Source organism: Siniperca chuatsi, linkage group LG14 (genome assembly GCF_020085105.1).
Source record: "Siniperca chuatsi isolate FFG_IHB_CAS linkage group LG14, ASM2008510v1, whole genome shotgun sequence".
Classification (NCBI taxonomy): Eukaryota; Metazoa; Chordata; class Actinopteri; order Centrarchiformes; family Sinipercidae; genus Siniperca; species Siniperca chuatsi.
Genome location: NC_058055.1, coordinates 23625412 through 23643119, shown reverse-complemented (window position 1 = coordinate 23643119; position 17708 = coordinate 23625412). Strand labels below are relative to the sequence as shown.

General features: G+C 39.1%; 1 protein-coding gene across 2 annotated transcripts in view; it reads left to right on the top strand.

Moving 5' to 3' along the window:
• The first annotated feature begins 5782 nt into the window (after positions 1-5782).
• gria4b (glutamate receptor, ionotropic, AMPA 4b) overlaps positions 5783-17708 on the top strand; it is a 169584-nt gene continuing 157658 nt past the window's right edge. For both annotated transcript variants that reach the window (XM_044221379.1, XM_044221378.1), the window contains exon 1: positions 5783-5967. In XM_044221379.1, coding sequence (XP_044077314.1) covers positions 5898-5967 — 70 coding nt within the window. In that variant the 5' untranslated portion in view covers positions 5783-5897. The remainder of the gene's footprint in view (positions 5968-17708) is intronic.

The window sequence follows — 17708 nt, the reverse complement described above, 5'->3', positions numbered from 1 at the left end:
AGCACAGTACTTACAGTAAGTACAATTTTGATGTATTTGTTACTTGTACTTAAGTATTTTCATTTTATGCTACTTTTTCATTAAATTTCAAAGGAAAATATTGCAAGTTTTACTCTACTACAAATGGTAGATTTTACACAATTTGCAGACAGCCTATAATGAGTTTATAAAATGACACATTTTTAAAGATTTAACTAGTCAACAGTATATAAATAGGTTAAAATTAACGCCACCTCTACCAGCTACAAGACTAAAGTGCTGCTTACAAGTTATTAGAAATAATAATCTGATGATATAATATATGGCATGGCAGTATAAAACTGCTGTTTTACTTGTAACAGAGTGTTTCAGCAGTGTGTGTAAAGGATCTGAACACTTCATATACCAATGACACACCAGATGAGTAATTATAAAAACCTGCATACCACATAACACTACTTTTAGGTCATGCTGAAAATATCTAGGACTTCCTCGTCCTCGTACACCAATTATTTTGGTTTCATACCCAAACCTAAAATCCATCCTCCTGGCGATACGCCTTTGATGCCAGAGGGGAAACCACACCATCAAATTCAGAGAGCGAGGAGAGTGGAGTTGGTGTGTATGTGATGGCGTTGAGAAACAAAAGGTAAATGCTGCTCAGGTTAATGTCATCTACTGTTAGACATAATGACACTCACCCTAAGACCCTAACAGCCGGCAGGGATTCGGTGTCTTGCTCAAAGACACGTAGGCAGGATGGGATACTCACTGACTTGAGGGTTTGTAGACTCTTAGTTCAAGGACAGCCTCTCTGATCACTATGCCACTCTGCTGCCTTACAATGTGCAGTGTGTACAATGTTTTTGATTAGTGATTTTCCTGTTTAAATTTTTCATTTTGCAATCTACAATGTGTTTATGTGTATTTACTTTGCTGTAATTGTATTTCGTGCATCAAACTCAGCCAGAAAAGTTCCTTGTGAATGTAAATATTCCTGCAGATGAATTTGTAATTCACTTTCACAAGACAGGGCCAATGTTGCTTCTCTCCCTGTCATTTCTGTCAAAATTCAGCCCAGTTTAGCTTAGAAAAGGGTTTTTTGATTAACCAAATGTGTCACCACCCTTTAAACTAATCAGAGGCTTTACATTTGTTTTGTGAATAGTGTGTGTCATTAAATTTCTTACTGCACTCAATACCTTTTTAAGAGCTAGTTATTGTGAGTTTTTGTGATTATATGATCAGCTACTGTTTAGCAGAGTCGAATTACTGATAAAGCAACATGATTTCAACTTACTTTAGCCTTTTATTTTGCAGTTTGTAAAGCAGTTTATGGCCCATGTACAGACTATGACATTAGTACAGGACTGCAACATTTAGCAACCTCACATAACATTATTCATTATTGGATAAGTCTAAGTGGCCGTAGCAGACCTGAGTAACAACTACATTATTCAGTCACAATGTACACATGACATTTAAGAGCAATTTATCTGAACAGTGAGCTATAAATTGTATTAAGTAGCTGGTACATTACCTGTCGAATAGAAGTCATCTTTTAACCTCTGTCTTTGAACCTTCTGTTGTTTCCAACATTCAAAAATGGAAGCCCAAACTGGACCAATGGAAGCATTGTTAGATATTGTGTTACAGCACGGACTGATTAGAACGTGACACCAAATGAAAAAGGAACTGTCTCTGAGTTCTGACAGGATGTCCTGCCTCCCCTTTAAATATCTACGTATCTCAGCACATTACTGGAAACATCCCAGACATGATTTTGCATTTGATATGTAGTAGGTGGGGAAATGTATTGGATGGGTCTGAAGGTCAAGAAAGGGTTTGTTTGACCTCAGAGCTACAGTGTGCAGTAGAGTGTAGAGGCACAGAACAGGAGCAGGGCAGTTCTTACGCAGTAAACACAAGGAAAGCTTACAGAGTCTCTGGAAAGGACAGATAATTGAAGGAGTGAAAGACAGATGGAAAAATCACCTCCAACATGTTTATCTCTTCAGTAAAGCCTGAAACACCAGGGAGGGGATGATGGGGAAGCAAGGGGATTTATGGGAAATGTGGTGTTAATTTGTGGGAAACATTAGCCCTAATAACACCACTGATGTCAGCAAAATCAGCATCAGCTGATTTGATATTGACACATTGTTTCCATTTTCTACACACTGCAGTTTCATTTGGAAACAAAAACATAGATGATAGATGAAAACTACTGTATCTCCACCATAGGAGCTGTCATTGATTCATTGACGTTGCATGCTCCCTGCTGTTCAGAGACGTTGGACTTTGCATGCATCTGTATTTTGTAGACATAGTTTGGCTTTGGCTTGCTGCGCTGGGAAGGCTGATTGAAATCTGATGGATAATTTATGTTGTCGAGGTGAGCCTGTAATTTCCAGGGGAGCAGTAGTCTATGTGCTTGGCTGGCCACCATGAATGATTAATACGTAAACATTATTCATAACTTTCCCTCATAAATTTAGCTGGTCATTAATTCTGCCAGCCTCCACATAGGTCAAGAGGGGAGGGAAAGAGGATGAGTTTCAGGCTGAGTTGTGAAAATGAGAATGTGCGCAGATGTGAAAAAGCACAACGGAGAAAAGGATGTCATGTGATTCTTATTGTCAGTTGTTCAGTTTAGGTGTACCCACTTTTGTTTTTGTCTTGTTTTCGAACAGCAAGTCTAATGTGGTGGTTAAACATGCTGTTAACATATTCAGTCCAGCGGTTTGAACTAATTAGCTGCTAATTAGCCTGCGTCTGTACTGTCCTCTGAGAGATGCTTCGATGTGGTTTTTCCAGAAAGAGGGGCTTCAGAGAGCAGCTGATCAGAGGTGAAAGGCTTTTGACAGAAATAACAGGAGATTGATTGTCCTGGCTAATGAGTGCAAAAAATCCACTCAGTCTAGGACTAAGGGTTTGATTAGACAGCTATTCTGTACATGCAGAAAAGGAGAAGTGTCATACAATAGCAAGGACTGTCCACACTGAGCTGTTACCTGTTACTTTAGCTGCAGTTAAAGGTTAAATATGGCTTTAAACCGAGTATTGTCTGTAACAAAATTACAAGGCCTCTTAAACCCCAACTCACATAAATGCCACTAGTGGTCATTGCAGACCAGGTTTAACAGAGGTTTAAGGTAATAAAATTCAGTAAGTTTACAGCTCAAATTATTTTATACATTTCTAAAACATCAACAATGTGTATGATCTTATCAGAGTACCTCTATCATAAGATTAAAACAAATGTGATGTTGTGTGATTACATGTAAAATGTGTCACATCTTCTATTCATTTTTTGACACCAGAGAGAGGGTGAAGGGGCCCAGTGCTTGTCAGATGATCGAATAGCTTCAGAAACCTCCTCCTCACGCCTTTCCGATGTCAGAATTGGGGGGGACTGTGTCCGACAATTTCTGTAACTTTACGAAACGAAACGATCTGACATTCCCACCCACTTCACATCGTGACATGCGTTTCCAACGAATGTTTGCTTCATCTTCTATTCACTTCTGTATAAGCCAGCACAACAGATGAATTCAAGCATGTGTTTCCTGTTTCGGTGTGATCTCCAGCTGGCTCCGGTGGACGTCCAGTTCAGAGCTCACATGTATTCAACAATAGAAACAGTGAAACAGTTTGGAATTGGAGAAGTAATTATTCTAGTGTGTTTCATCACCATTTTTAGTACAATATCTAACTACCAGACTACAAAGTGTAGCATCGCTCTCATACACCGTTTACAGATTGTGATTGCACTGGTCAATAGTTATATATTACTTGCATCAGAACCGTGACATCCTGTCCTTTTCCGGGAACGAGTGCTTCACAGAAGGCTAATGTGACTGTACCTTTAGGTGTTGGTTGTTGCTGCCGTTGTGTCTTGGTGCTGCAAATGGTGTTACAATCAATGATACAGTAAATGGTTGAACTAACCGATTCCTGAGCCTCCTCACTCATCCTCAGTTACATCAATACGACACTGTGTTTCAGCTGAACCTGTGCTTGTTTTGTCAAAGACATCAGATTCAATCAGATTCAACTTAGCATACTGCAGCTGTGTTTTAAACCTCTGAACAGTATGTGTGATATCCTCCAATGTTCAAATTATTGAGTTTAAAAACAAGTAGGTTAGAACATCTCTTTTACTATTTTCATGTCAGTGTTCACCTTGAGTTTTGCCAGAAAAATACACCTCCATAAATCATGCATAAGGCTTTTCTTCACAGTGAGAATTCAAATACAGACAGCCTCCGTTTTTGCAATGTTTGTTATAGTCTTTTTTTACTGTAGATCTGTAATATTTCTCAAAAGCTAACATCATAAATTTAATAGAGAGACATTTTTCTAACTGGTGTGACTCAGCAAAAATGAATAGGCCCAGATACGATACATGTTTGAAGAAGCACCGATGCTGATCTGTGCATGAAAGATAAAGATACTGGAGCCTCAAGGTTTGTTTCACTATTCTGAAGCAGTTTACTGCTAGATTTTGTCAGTGAACCTGCAGGTGGAGTGAAACTGGTCTGGAGCAATGTGAGTTGCTTCTTCTTTATAAAGTTCACAGCAGTCTCACACACACTGAGTTTTTATAGTGGTGAGAGGGAGTTGAAGAGAATTGTCTTTGATTCAACTGCACGAGCACAATAATAAAAACATTTGGTTGCTGATATAGCCGGTAACAGTACACATCAATTCTAACTTTACAAATACACAGTGTGTCCATAAGCACCTTCACTGTCTCGCAAAATCATATGATGAATATACTTTATATAATTGACTAGTGACAGGAAAATTACATACAGACAAACATGTAAGGATAAAATTCCGATTTAGCTTGTACTCGTCTGAAGAAAAGGCCGGGCCCTGTTTCCTCACTACAATTCTTTTGAATGTCATAACCGTCATTGAATTTTGTTTACTTTCTGTTCCAATGTTTTGTATATTATTCTTAAACAAGATTTATCATCCTTTGAAAAACATCTGAAAACAAAATATGTATGCACACTGGGAATCAAACCAGTGATCTACTGTGTGCAAGGCAAAAACTTTCACCACCAAACTATTTGCACCTCAGTCTGATACAACTGGCTTTGTGTCTAATGTAGAATATACTTCTAGTACTAGTAGATGGAAATGTGCAGTGTTTTATATGAAGCTTTGATTAGTCATGAACACTAAATGCATCAGAAAGCTTCATTTGACCCTCACTAGGGAGCACATCTTAACAGAACCACTTCCATGTGGATTATTAGTAGGTGGGATCTCAGATTTCATTGGCTAGTAGTTGTGTGGTGGAATGAAATGTAATTAAGCTAAATACTGAAGAATATAAGAATAATCTGTTCATTTTAAATAAGTTTATGATACAGTGTTGAACAATCAACTAAAGCATTGTTGTCATCGGCAATATATATGTTTTTTTGTTTTACCTTTCAGGTCTCTTTTCTAGACTCCCAACCTGATAGGCCAGTTTAAACTGGTTAGGTGGGCTCTCATACTATATAAATGAGTACAATTGGGCAGGTGGGGTTATAAGAAATTAACTGTTTTGAAGAACTGCAAGGTCATGCAGGAAATTTACAAATGAAAGACAAGAAGTGATGACACAATTATGGAATATAGGGTGGGTAGAGGACAATGTTAAAAATATAGTCACTGTTCAATGGAAGAAATGGTTATTTAGTTTTTTAAGGATGACAGGACTGGAAATATGGCTTTAAAATGAATGGACAGTGAGGAAGAGTAAAACCTGAAGGTGGCAGTAATGCAACATCATGGATGCTAACTGCTGTAAAATCTCAAAGAAGAAGAAGAAGTGCTGCAAGCTTGTGTTTTGGAGGGAAAATGGCTTCTTCCAGAATTGATGCCAGAGTTATGTTTTTTCCTCCTCACTCTTCTCCATGCTTACCACTGTTGCAACTTCAATGAGCTGCTCTCATCAAAAGCAAAGCTTTATTTCTAGACTAACAGGTAAGGCTGATGGTTAATTATTATGACATGCTGTTGTGTAACGTGCTGGTTTTTGGCTGTAGTTTGTGTAATGTTAAATATGTAGCCTAAGATAAATGCCCTATGGCTTCTATAAGCCATGTGTGTTTTGTGCTGGCGCCTGGCAGGTACAAGGATGACAGATGGATAGTTGTATTATTTGGGGTTTAGGGAGTCACATAATCCTCTGAATGTTTCCTATAGTCAGTTGTATTGGTCAGGCTCATCTGATTCTCAGTGAATTTTTTCCAGTCTAGACTCTTGTGGTGTGAAAACTACGCTTGTGAGACTTGAGGTTGGCTTTACAAGGCCACTCATGTTTACCAACCGAGGTGCTTTATAGTAAATAATGCATAAAGGTCGAAAGAGGAAAAATATATGGTGTTGGTGACTTTCTCTGGACAACTTTCTGTATTTGCTCTTAAAATGTGTTGCTCTTACTTAATTTTAGATAATTTTGGAAAATCATACCTGTTCATGCATCTTAACTGGATGTTATGTTTGTCTCTCTTAAAAAATGTTTTTATCTAACAAATGAGACTTTTATTTGGTTAAATAAAGGGAAATCAATGAATGAGAGTGCTCACTAACCCCTAAAACAAAGACAACTTGATTTCTTTTTTTTTAGTCTTTTGATTTATCATTCTCTGTGTGAAGATTTCCCATTAGTGTCCATATCGCCACTAGACTTTAATTTAGGCAGACAGGGCAAATTTAGAGGGTCTCATTTTAGAGTGTACTGGACAGGCTTCACTGTCGCAGCCCTTCTTTATGATTCAGGCTGTCGAGGCTGGTGCGCCCAGTAAAAGTCCTGCCTAGATCAGCTTTAACTACAGTACATGTGATAAACCCATGTGAGCGCCTCTGAAAAGCTGTTTCTATTTCGTCCACCTGCCTCTTTCAGCCACAAGGTGTTCCCCTGTCACCAATCTTAATTAACCATGATGCATTTCTTCTGATTTGGGGTGGAGGCCACTACAGAGAATGAGATACTGAGGATAGATTTGTGCATTTTAATATGGAGAGGTGGCATCGAGGCAAGAATGGGCACACTTTGTGTGGGGAAATACAGATTGTTTGGATGTCAATATGTTGTGTGCTTATTTGCATTGTATAAAATCACCCAAACACACACAAATATATGCACATACACACACATGGTTAGACACTAACAGGCCTTTTTTCCGTGGCTGATCATTAATGCAGGAGCTTGTGTTTCTCCTGGCTGGGAATCAATACAGGTTTAGACACATGCAGTGCTTAAGTTGGATGGTCTATAAATAACTCAGTTTGAGGTTTAGCCCATGACTGGATGGGATGATGGATGGCTGAGGGGGCGGCATTTTCCGATAGTGGAAGTGATATAAAAGCTTCAAAAGAACAACTCTCCAGGGTGTCTTGGAAAGGTTGGGCGCTTTGACCAGAAGGCGCATTATTTTACATGCCTTCAGAAGCTGCCAAAGTGTTCCCCTTCTTCCTTTTTATTTGTGCTGCTTTAAAATGAACTGGACCTGACTTCAGATCAGCTGCAGAGCCAACACATCATTACCTGGAAAAGCTTCTCTGCTTGGCAAAAAAACGGAAAAAAGAGCCTCTCCTGCCACTAATTTGAAGTTGTCAAACTTTCCCTAAACAACATTGATTGACTTTTAACTGACTTTGCACCGGGCTTGTTATCAGCCTGGATATGCTGACTCCAGCTCACATCCCTCATGTAACAACTCAGCCCTCTTCGCTTCTGCATTAGCACTTTAAAGCACATCTGTTGGCTGCCAGGGCAATTACTGCCACAGATACAATGATTTCACATGAAGATTTTTCCCAATCATATACGGAAAATGAGGCTGGAATTTTAAAGTGAAGGAACTAGTGATGGAGCTGGAAACATGTTTAGGATTGGAAAAAAAAAACATGCATGGGGGGAAAAAAACTCAAGATTTTAGAGAAGGAATATATTAGTCAATATGAAAGTGACGTGCTGCTTTCCTCAACATTGTACTTTATTTGTGCTGCTGACCTACATTTCCTCTTGGTTTGCCTCGGAGGACTTGGCATTGTTTTCAGGGTTGCAGCTCTCCGTCTGGCTATTTCAAACAAAAAAGGCATTTTCTAAACAAAGCCATATGCTACGTTGGAGTCCTCTCTTTCTCCATCATTCAGAAACACACATACAAGTACTCTGACTTCTGCAGTACTCGCAGTGAAGAGCCGCAGTTGTAAATTGTAATTTTGACTGAAAACAGACTTGAACGTGTTAGTTCTGAGATACATTGTATGCCTTTGTATCAACTATTTCATGAAATATACTACACAAACAATCAAAATGACTATAAAGTGTCAAAGATCTATCAGAATTGATGATTTTGTAGTTTTGACCATCATTTCTATCAGCAATAATAACAACATTGAACTCACCAAGTTAATTGCTGAGATCTGGGAACACGGCAACATTGCTACAACAAAGTCCCATGAAGCAAGAATCACAAGTGGTCAGACAGGTTGTAACCTAAGAAGGTTATACCTGACTTCCATCAACATATTAACTGTGCCACAAGGGGAATAAACAATCTGGATCACTGCTACACACCATTCAAAAACTGCTACAGAGTGGAATCACTACATGCGTTTGGGAAGAGCAACCATGCAATCATCTTGCTGAGCTCTAAGTATGTAAACAAACTACGATGCATGCCCCAAGTAACGCGAGAGGTCAGGAAATGGTCACCACCGTCAAAGTCACTGATGACTTCAGTGGATTCGTTAAGTCTGGGGTGAATTTAATTTTGTAAAACAACAGAAGCAACTGTACCCAAAACTACAGTTGCATCATTTCACAACCAGAAACCATGGATTACCAGAACCATCTGGGATGCCATAAACACACACACTGCAGCCTACAATTTAGGGCTGCAATCTGGAAACATGGACAATTATAAAGCAGCAGCCTACAATGTAAGAAGAGCAGTAAAAGAGGCAAAAAGGGATTACGGGAAGAAAATTGAACTACAACTCCAGGAGGGCAATCCCAGAAGCATGTGACAATGTCTAAGAACTATGACGGATTACAAGCCCACATCCCCCTCCTTGTCAAGTGCTGATGCAACAACTTTTATGCTCGCTTTGAGGCCATCGGCAACCAACAAGCAAAAACAGCTGAAGCAGAGGTTAATGGATGGGTGGGCGCACCTTTCACACCTAATCACCCTTTCTGAGCATGACATCAGGAGGGCTTTCAAGCGTGTGAACACCAAGAAAGCAGCAGTATCAGACGGTATCAGTGTGCGTGTCCTCAAACTGTGCTGACCAAATAGCGCTGGTGTTCACAATTATATTCAACCTGTCCCTGGCTCAGTGTGTCATACCCATGTGCTTCAATAAGTCCACCATCATTCCTGTACCCAAGAAAACATCAGCCTGCCTGAATGACTACCGTCCTGTGGCACTCACCTGTGTACTGATGAAGTGATTTGAAATTCAGGTAAAGAATTACATCTGCTCCTCACTACCCAGCACACTGGACCCACTACAGTTTGCCTACCATTCCAACTGATCAACGGAAGACTCTATAGCACACATCCTACACACCACCCTATCTCACTTGGACAAGAAAGGGAGCTAGGTGAGATTGCTGTTCATTGGTGTTAAACGCTGAACTGTAGTCATAGGTTCCTCCAGGCTCGACACAAAGTGTTAAAACCTCACTGTGCTGGATCCTTGACTTCCTGATGGGCAAAGTGGTGAGGGGTGTGGACACACCTCTTCCACCCTCATCACAGGAGCACCCCAGGGCAGGCTACCCCCTATGAGCCACTTTCAACTCCAACACCAACTCCATCATCAAGTTTGCTGACAACACAGCTGTGGTGGGCCTGATCACAGATAACAATGAAAAGGCCTACCGGGCTTAGAGGACCTGACCTGCTGGTGCCAGGACCTACTCCTGAACGTTAGCAAGACTAAGGAGCTGATAGTGGAATTTGAGAAGAAGCAGGGAAGGAACTACGCCCCCCCCCTTAATATCAACAATATTAAGAGAAAGGAAAAACAGAGACTGTTTCACCTCAGACCCTTGAGGAGATTCCGGGTATCCCCTCAAATACTAAGGAATTTCTACTACTGCACCATTGAGAGCGCCCTGACGGGGAACATCACTGCCTGGTATGGAAACAGCACCAAACAGGACTGCAAGGCCCTGAATAGAGTGGTTTGTTCTGCTGAACATACAATAGGTGGTGCTCTACCCTGCCTAAAAGATATTTACACCAGACATTGGAAGAATAAGTGTAGGAGAATCATTAAGGATCCCAACCTCCTGGATAACGGCCTTTTTTCCTTGCTGAGGTTGAAGAAGGTGCCAGATAAATGAGGCCTGCACTGAGAGGCTCAGGAAGAGCTTCTACCCTCAGGCCAGGCTAAATGATAATCTGGCTAAACTGTTGGCTTTTTTACAACCTGCGTGATTGTTTGACCGCTCGTTTGTTGGCCCATTGGACTTTGTTGTCATGATATTGCAGTAATTACTTTGGCGAGTAGTTGTAAAAGCAGCAGATGTTGAAAAGCTGTAATATTCCAGAATAACCCCCCTTTTTTTAAAGCTGGCAATTATGGTGAATTTGCTCTAATTTAAGGGCCTTTTTTGAGTCATCAAGGCTAGTTCTGACCGTGATTCCATGATTCAGTCAAGTAGCATTCCTTACGCAAACCTTATTTTTACCTGTTATCAAGTAGGTTGAGTTTTCAAAGGTATTTTTGTATCTCATAGATGGCTACTTTCTGCCGAGAATGTTAAAATCTTTGCTCAGGGCGAAAGTGATGTTTAAATCCAATTTTTAAACAGACTGCGCTGATCTGCTCTGCTCTGCTCTACTCATTCGCTGGAACATATTTTAAGTCCGCTGTGCAGGCTGCGGCAATCAGACACTTGACATCTGTTGGATCCCAAAAATATTTTTCAGATTTTCCTCCTAAGGTGATGGGACTAGCTCTGTCCATGCTGTTCTGTTCCTGCATTCATTGTTGTGTCTGTTTTAGCTGTCCAGTGTGACTGACTGATGATACTCAGTTTAAGTGGTTTCTCCACCCTTATCATGACATAATCAGCAGCATATCATCACAGTTTTGGAGTGCACCCAGGTATCACATATGTCCCTCCCTCTGCTCACTGCACAGTCACTGGTGTTATCTCGCATCGTGAAAACTCACCATCTCTCTGAGCCCATTTACATAAATCACACAGGTGGGCTTTAATAGGATGGGAGAATCTAAGCATTGAAATTGGCTGAAGACATTCTGTGACCTGAACAGATGAATAGGATTTTTAAGCCCTAAATTAGAAACTGTTCTTACATCCCAGGACACATTAATATTAAACTTACACTGCTCATAAGCTGCAACTCCAAGTCCTATTTTGGATCTGGAGCAATGAAAATGAAAACCAAACAATTACAGAGTTATTGTTAATTGCATATGCTGATAGAGAAATTAGACTTTTTAATTGGCACTATTCATGCATTACAATATGGATCATCATTAAATTTTAAGGCAGTAAGTTTCTGCTCAGTAGCTGTTTTTGTTCAAACTCTTTTTCTCACTTATAAATGTTTTTAAATGTGTTTTTTCTTATGTCCTGAACTTCAGAAATCTGTCAACCCACTGTATACTACTTACCCAGTACCAGACAGAAGTTAGCAACTAGCTGGTGTTTTGTGGGGTGGCCGAGACACAACATGAATAAGACCCATCTTCTCCAAGTCCCAAGCAGCCACAGAAACAGATTACTGAATATAATGACTGATGTGTTTATTCAGAATGTGATAAGAAAATTACATCAAGCTAGTTTTAGCTTCAGGGTGGGTAGAGTCCAACATGAGTGTAACAAATATAACAAAGTCAAAGAAATCAAATTACAATAAGTTATGTTACTAATTAAAATAAACAGGAGAAAACAAGATTAACCAAAATGGCAACATGTGAGCAGGCAATTGTTTGCTAACATAACGACTTTACAAGGCAATAATATGTCTGTACTTGGTGTCTGTCACCTTGTTTTTCTGCACCCAAGTGACCAAAAATTAATTGATGCAGCTTTCACTTAACACAAGGACAAAAGGACAAAGATACACAGGAGTTAACTTTTTGAAGTTAATGTCAAAGTGAATATAAGCTCTGTTAATTAATATAACTGTTCATAGGTTAAAACACTTTTTAATGCTTTCAGTAGTTTTCTCCTGAAGTTGTTGAACACAGATGTTGATGGAGTAACTAACATTACACAATAGATGGGACAAGGTTTGTTGATAGCTTGGTTTGCTTGTCAGCAGTAAAGTAAAAAAAGACCCCTTCGCATATACACGTAACAGATCTAAGTGTCATTGAAAAGTTGGCAGCAAGGCTGGCTTTGCATCGTAATTTCAAACAAGCCTCTTGAGTCTTCAGAGCACTGGAGGAGACAGCTGCCAATTCAGACTGCCTTGCCTCTCTGCTGTGATGGATGAGCCTGCCTCGGTCTCTCACCTTGCTCATGTAATTGAGGCTTCAGTTGTTGTCACACCACATGGTTGTGGTCGTAAAGGAAAAGACAAAGCAATGCCCTGCACTTAAAGGCAGCACCAGTGAAAACAGAAATTTTGGCTGGATTTTTGGTCTCAGCTGTTTAGTGGAGCACATTTTGAGTTATGATATCTTGTTGAAAAATGTGTTTACTTAACATGATTTAGCCACTTCAAGCACACGGCTGAAGTAAAGTAAAGTCTAAGTGTTAGTCTATATGACCCTAAGTCATTAAACTGGACATTGATCATTAACATCTCTGCAATACTTGACATAATTGTGCAATATTCTGTGTTAATACTGCTGTGCAATATACTCTTTTCAGTTTAAAATTCCCTATTTATTGATATTTATTCATACTTCTATTACTGCTGTGCAATATCCTCCGTCTCATTATAATCTTAATAAGCTACACTTAACTCGACAGTTCATGCACTATTACTTTATACCGTATTGTTATTATCATCAACCGGTAAACCCACTTTGTACTTCACACTTATTTTATACTTATACCCACTTGGTACTTCTGACCTGTATTATAGTGTATTATATTTTTTGCTTAGTACTTCTGTTCCTGTGTGCACTGACGTGATAGTGAGCTGCTGTAGCAAAAGAGTTTCCCCTCGTGGATCAATAAAGTATTTCTGATTCTGAAGTATGTTAGGCCCCCAAAAAACTGACTTTGGTGATTCGCTGACTTTACCTCTAATGCCACCAGTAGGATGCCATTTTTGTACTTTAGTGAAATATTTTAACTTTGGTGATTACTTAACATTTCATCTAGCGCCAGCAAATTTCTATTTGTCTGATACTTTGGATTTTGACCAAATACCTGCAAAACCAGTGACATTTCCCCCAGCTTCAGCTGTACTTTTTGTTTAGTACAAATGAACAAACATTAGCATTCTAACAAGCTAAACTAAGATGGTGAACATGGTAAACGTTATACCTGCTAAATATTGTGTTAGCATTTTCATTATGAGGGTGTTAGCATGCTGATATTAGCATTTAGCTCAAAACATTGCTATGTTTAATCATAGTTACACAGAGCCAGTAGTATGGCTGTCGAATCTTATGGCCTGTCTACACAGGAAGTGTTTCTGCGCGATTTTCATTCGTCTGTCTCACGCGTATCTAATGGAACTAATATGCTTCTATTTTAATAAATCCAGTAGACACAGTTAGTGTAAATGTTACATGTTTGTTTTATCTCTTGAGTTTTACACATAGCTCCTTTTTTTTTTCCCTTTTTTTAACCTAAAATGTAGAAATATTTATGCAGATTGTTAATTGCACTTAACTATAAATGCATCATCAAAGGGATTAACTACACTAGTCACCAAGTAAGTGAAACATCTTATCCCTGACAAATGATCCATCCTTGTGTCATATCTTTGGAAACATCATCAGAACCAACATGCTGTGCAACACTTAGGGCCTTTCAAGTTTTTAAAATAGATCTTTAATGACAATGCCCTCATCAAGCCAATCAGTGAAATTGTTTTGATGTAACGGTGCGGTGCTAGTATGGATCATCCAAAAATTAATCAACATTTTATAAGTGGTGTCGGTCTGATCTTAGCTCGACTTTCCCAGATGATCTTCATAAATAGAGCTGATAATGTTCAGTCTTCTATGTGCTGTTGGGTACGGAGATTGCCGGATCATAATACAACATAAAATTACACCAAATCTAAGTGCTACAGTCAGATATTCTGCCCTCAATATCTATCCCTCTGCCTGCTAATGCATTCAGCACAAGCTACGATATCTGTTTGCTGCAGTGTATATCATTAAGCTGAGTGTATTTTGATTCAAATGAAGTTTGAAGGCTCAAAGTATTTCTGCACGGGTCGAACACATAACGCGTGATAGCTGCATGCTTAATATTTAATATATAACACAGCCAAACGATCTGTGAACACAAACTCTAATATATATGAGCAAACACGCAGCGAGGAACCGAGTGGATTCAGTGGAGCTGCTCTGTGAAGCAGAGGACTTGTGGTTGGATAAGGAACTGAGGACCACTTGACACCAAGACTCGGCTTCCTTACCCTTCAGATTGGTTTGGGGGGTGGATGGAGATGACTGGAGATGAGATGAAGTGTTCATGTTAAAGTGTGTGACAGTAGCGCAATGAGAAACCATTCATGATTAAGACTGTGTCAGACTCTATGCTTTAGTAGCCAGTTTTGGTTTTTGTAGACGCAGAATCAGAGCACTGAATGCATGAATTTTCAGTGCTGCAAAATGGTTGTGCAGCCACTCAAACAGTAGAACTAACAATCTGTCAACTGAAGGCTATACTTATGGAAACTACTCTCTGTAATTTAATATTCACGAAACAAAATGTAACAACACTGGTTTCGTACTGACATGGGAAAAATCATGAACACAGATATTTCAATTCTAAACCTTTTCTTCTTTATGCAGCATCTATATCTGATTTACCGGTATATCATTTTTAAGAGTGGGGGATTCAGTGCATGGAAAACATTGTGTTGGACAATTATATTAAAATACACACCAGGTATAGCCTTTTATGTCATCGAAAGAACAACTGCAACTCAAACTACTTAAATTTCAGTCCTGTTTACTAATGTTAGCAGTCACCCATTTCCTGTTGGTGATGTCATGTCTCTTACTTTTCTATATTAAGCCACCCTCACTTGGGTGTGACCAAGACAGTTTTGGTAATTTCATTACCACAGACACTGGTGTATTGGGGTAGAATTTAATCATTACATTTTAAATACATTTTCTGTTGAAATTTAACTTGATTTGATAAAGGCACATGATTTGAGATAAAAACAAGCTTAGTCCTTTAACATAATGATTCTCAAACTGGAGCTGTTAGACGCACGTGACTAGAGGGGAAAAAGGTGGAAAAGTTAATAATATAGTTGGAATAATCTAATTCATGAAGGAACGATAAGTGTGTTCTGAAGCTTGCGAAGGCCAGAAGAACACGTACCAGATGGACAGATATTTGACATGGAAGAAAAAAACACAGGTGATGCTCACTGAGTAAACAAGTGAGTCATATTGGAAATACCATATTTTCTCTTGAGTTCTTTATCAATATAGTGGCAGAAGTTTCTGTCTCTTGTGTCTAAATACTCTGGCAGTTTTAAGCAGTTAAAATTGACTTTTCACTTGCTTATTTAATGTGCATTTTTCATTTGGACAGTTGCATTTGTTTAATACACGATGGGATCATAAATTGTTTTTTGCTTCCAAAGCAGGTACATGAAATGCAAAGTCTGAGAACCACTGCTTTAATCAGAATCAGGTTTATTGCCATGATTTCATTAATGAGGTACCCCAACAATTTAGTATTGCATTTCCATTAAGGACTGACAAGAGGCACATTTTAAAAATGAATGATCAACATTGATGCAACAGAGGCAGAGAGATCCTGACTTTTAGTCCATAGTATGAGTCAAGCTCCAAAAACACTGGATCCTACATTTCCCATAATGCAGCCAATAGCATCATTTAGTTAGAGCCTCCCTGCCTGGTAAATGCCCATGTCTTTCACACTCCACACACTCAGTTTTTAATGTAAGTTTTCTCTTATAAACTTGTAGTCTGCAAGTCCAGTCCTGATGACATCATCAGAGGTAATTTTCTCATACTTGACGACGCTTTCTAAGTTTTTTCAGGCTGAGTGGTGCTCCTCATGATGAGTAAACTGACTTTTATGTGTAACATTGGTGGCGTTCCCTTTTATGTGACTGTTAAACTGAACTGACTTGCTAATAAAGTGGACATGCTAACCACATTAACAGTTTGTAATAGGTATGCTAATCGAAAGCAGAAAACTGAGTGTGATTTTAAGATTGACACACCAACCAGTGCACATTTTAAAGGATAAATATTTACTTTATTGCCAACAAGTCACAGTGAATCAGCTCTTTCCACCCACTTACAAGCACTGCTCTGCCCACTCTGGCACACAGACAGTGTCATAATGGAACGGGCTGTCCAACCTGTCCAGACTGGCTTCTCCAAAAAGAAATTGATGTCCTTGTGCAGGAGGTGTGGAGTCACAAAGAGTGAATATGTAGTACCACATATATTAATGACACCTGAAGATGCTGCCAAAGACAGATACATTTACAAAGAATTTGTGATAATTAAAAACACTACCATTAACATTACCATGGTGTATGGATGTGCACTAGCTGTTATTTTGGAGGACAGTGGGACAGTGATTCATACAATAACCACATGTGCAGTTAATTTGCTTTGGCTCTAATTGTTTTTTTACTAAAAGGATTACATAGACTGCATTCAATGAATGAACTCCTCATAATAACACCATTAATACGACTAAAGTACTTAGTCATTGTCAAATCTGAGGTTTTTGTTTAAAACAAAGAAAGAGGAAGAAAAACATTTGTTTCCTGTCCAGCCATTGTTAAATTGAACCAAAGCAATGACAGCCATGATTTGTACACCACATTGTTCTATTCATAGCAGCCATAAGCCTTGCTCTGTGGCAACTAAAATGCACTGCTTCAGGCTACAGTTGTCAAGTCAATGTTTTTATATAGCCCAAAATCACAAATTTGCCTCAAAGGGCATTATAATCTGTACAGCGTATGCTACCTTCTATCCTTAGACACTCAATTCTGATGAGGGAAAACTCCCCCAAAAAACCTTCATTGGGAACAAACATACAATACTCTCCTTCTCAAGCTTTTTACATGAGCAGGTCTTCAACTTCAATTGAGTTGCTAAATTTGCACCTTTTTGGTCAATTTAGCTGCCATCTGTGCTCATGAGTCAACATTGATAATCTGATGTATATTTAAAATATTTGTCCAAAATGTGATTGATTCTTTCATTGTTTATATCTCTTTATACTGAAGCATATCAATTATGCAATCTGTGTGAAGAAGGCCGATTAACCACAGTTCAGCCTGTCTGTCTGGTGCTAAATAGTGGATCTAATTGTGTGTTTGTACACGCAGACTAATGCACATTATCTCTCCTTTCACAGTGCGCACAAAGTCAAATGGCTATAAGGCGGGTGCATATTGGAGGACACCTAAACAGCTCAAGCCATTCAGACACACAGCTATACAGAGACAAATACGATAAATCCAGCCAGAGCGACATGGTGTGTAGAAAGCAGAAAGCACAGGCCATATACACACTTCATA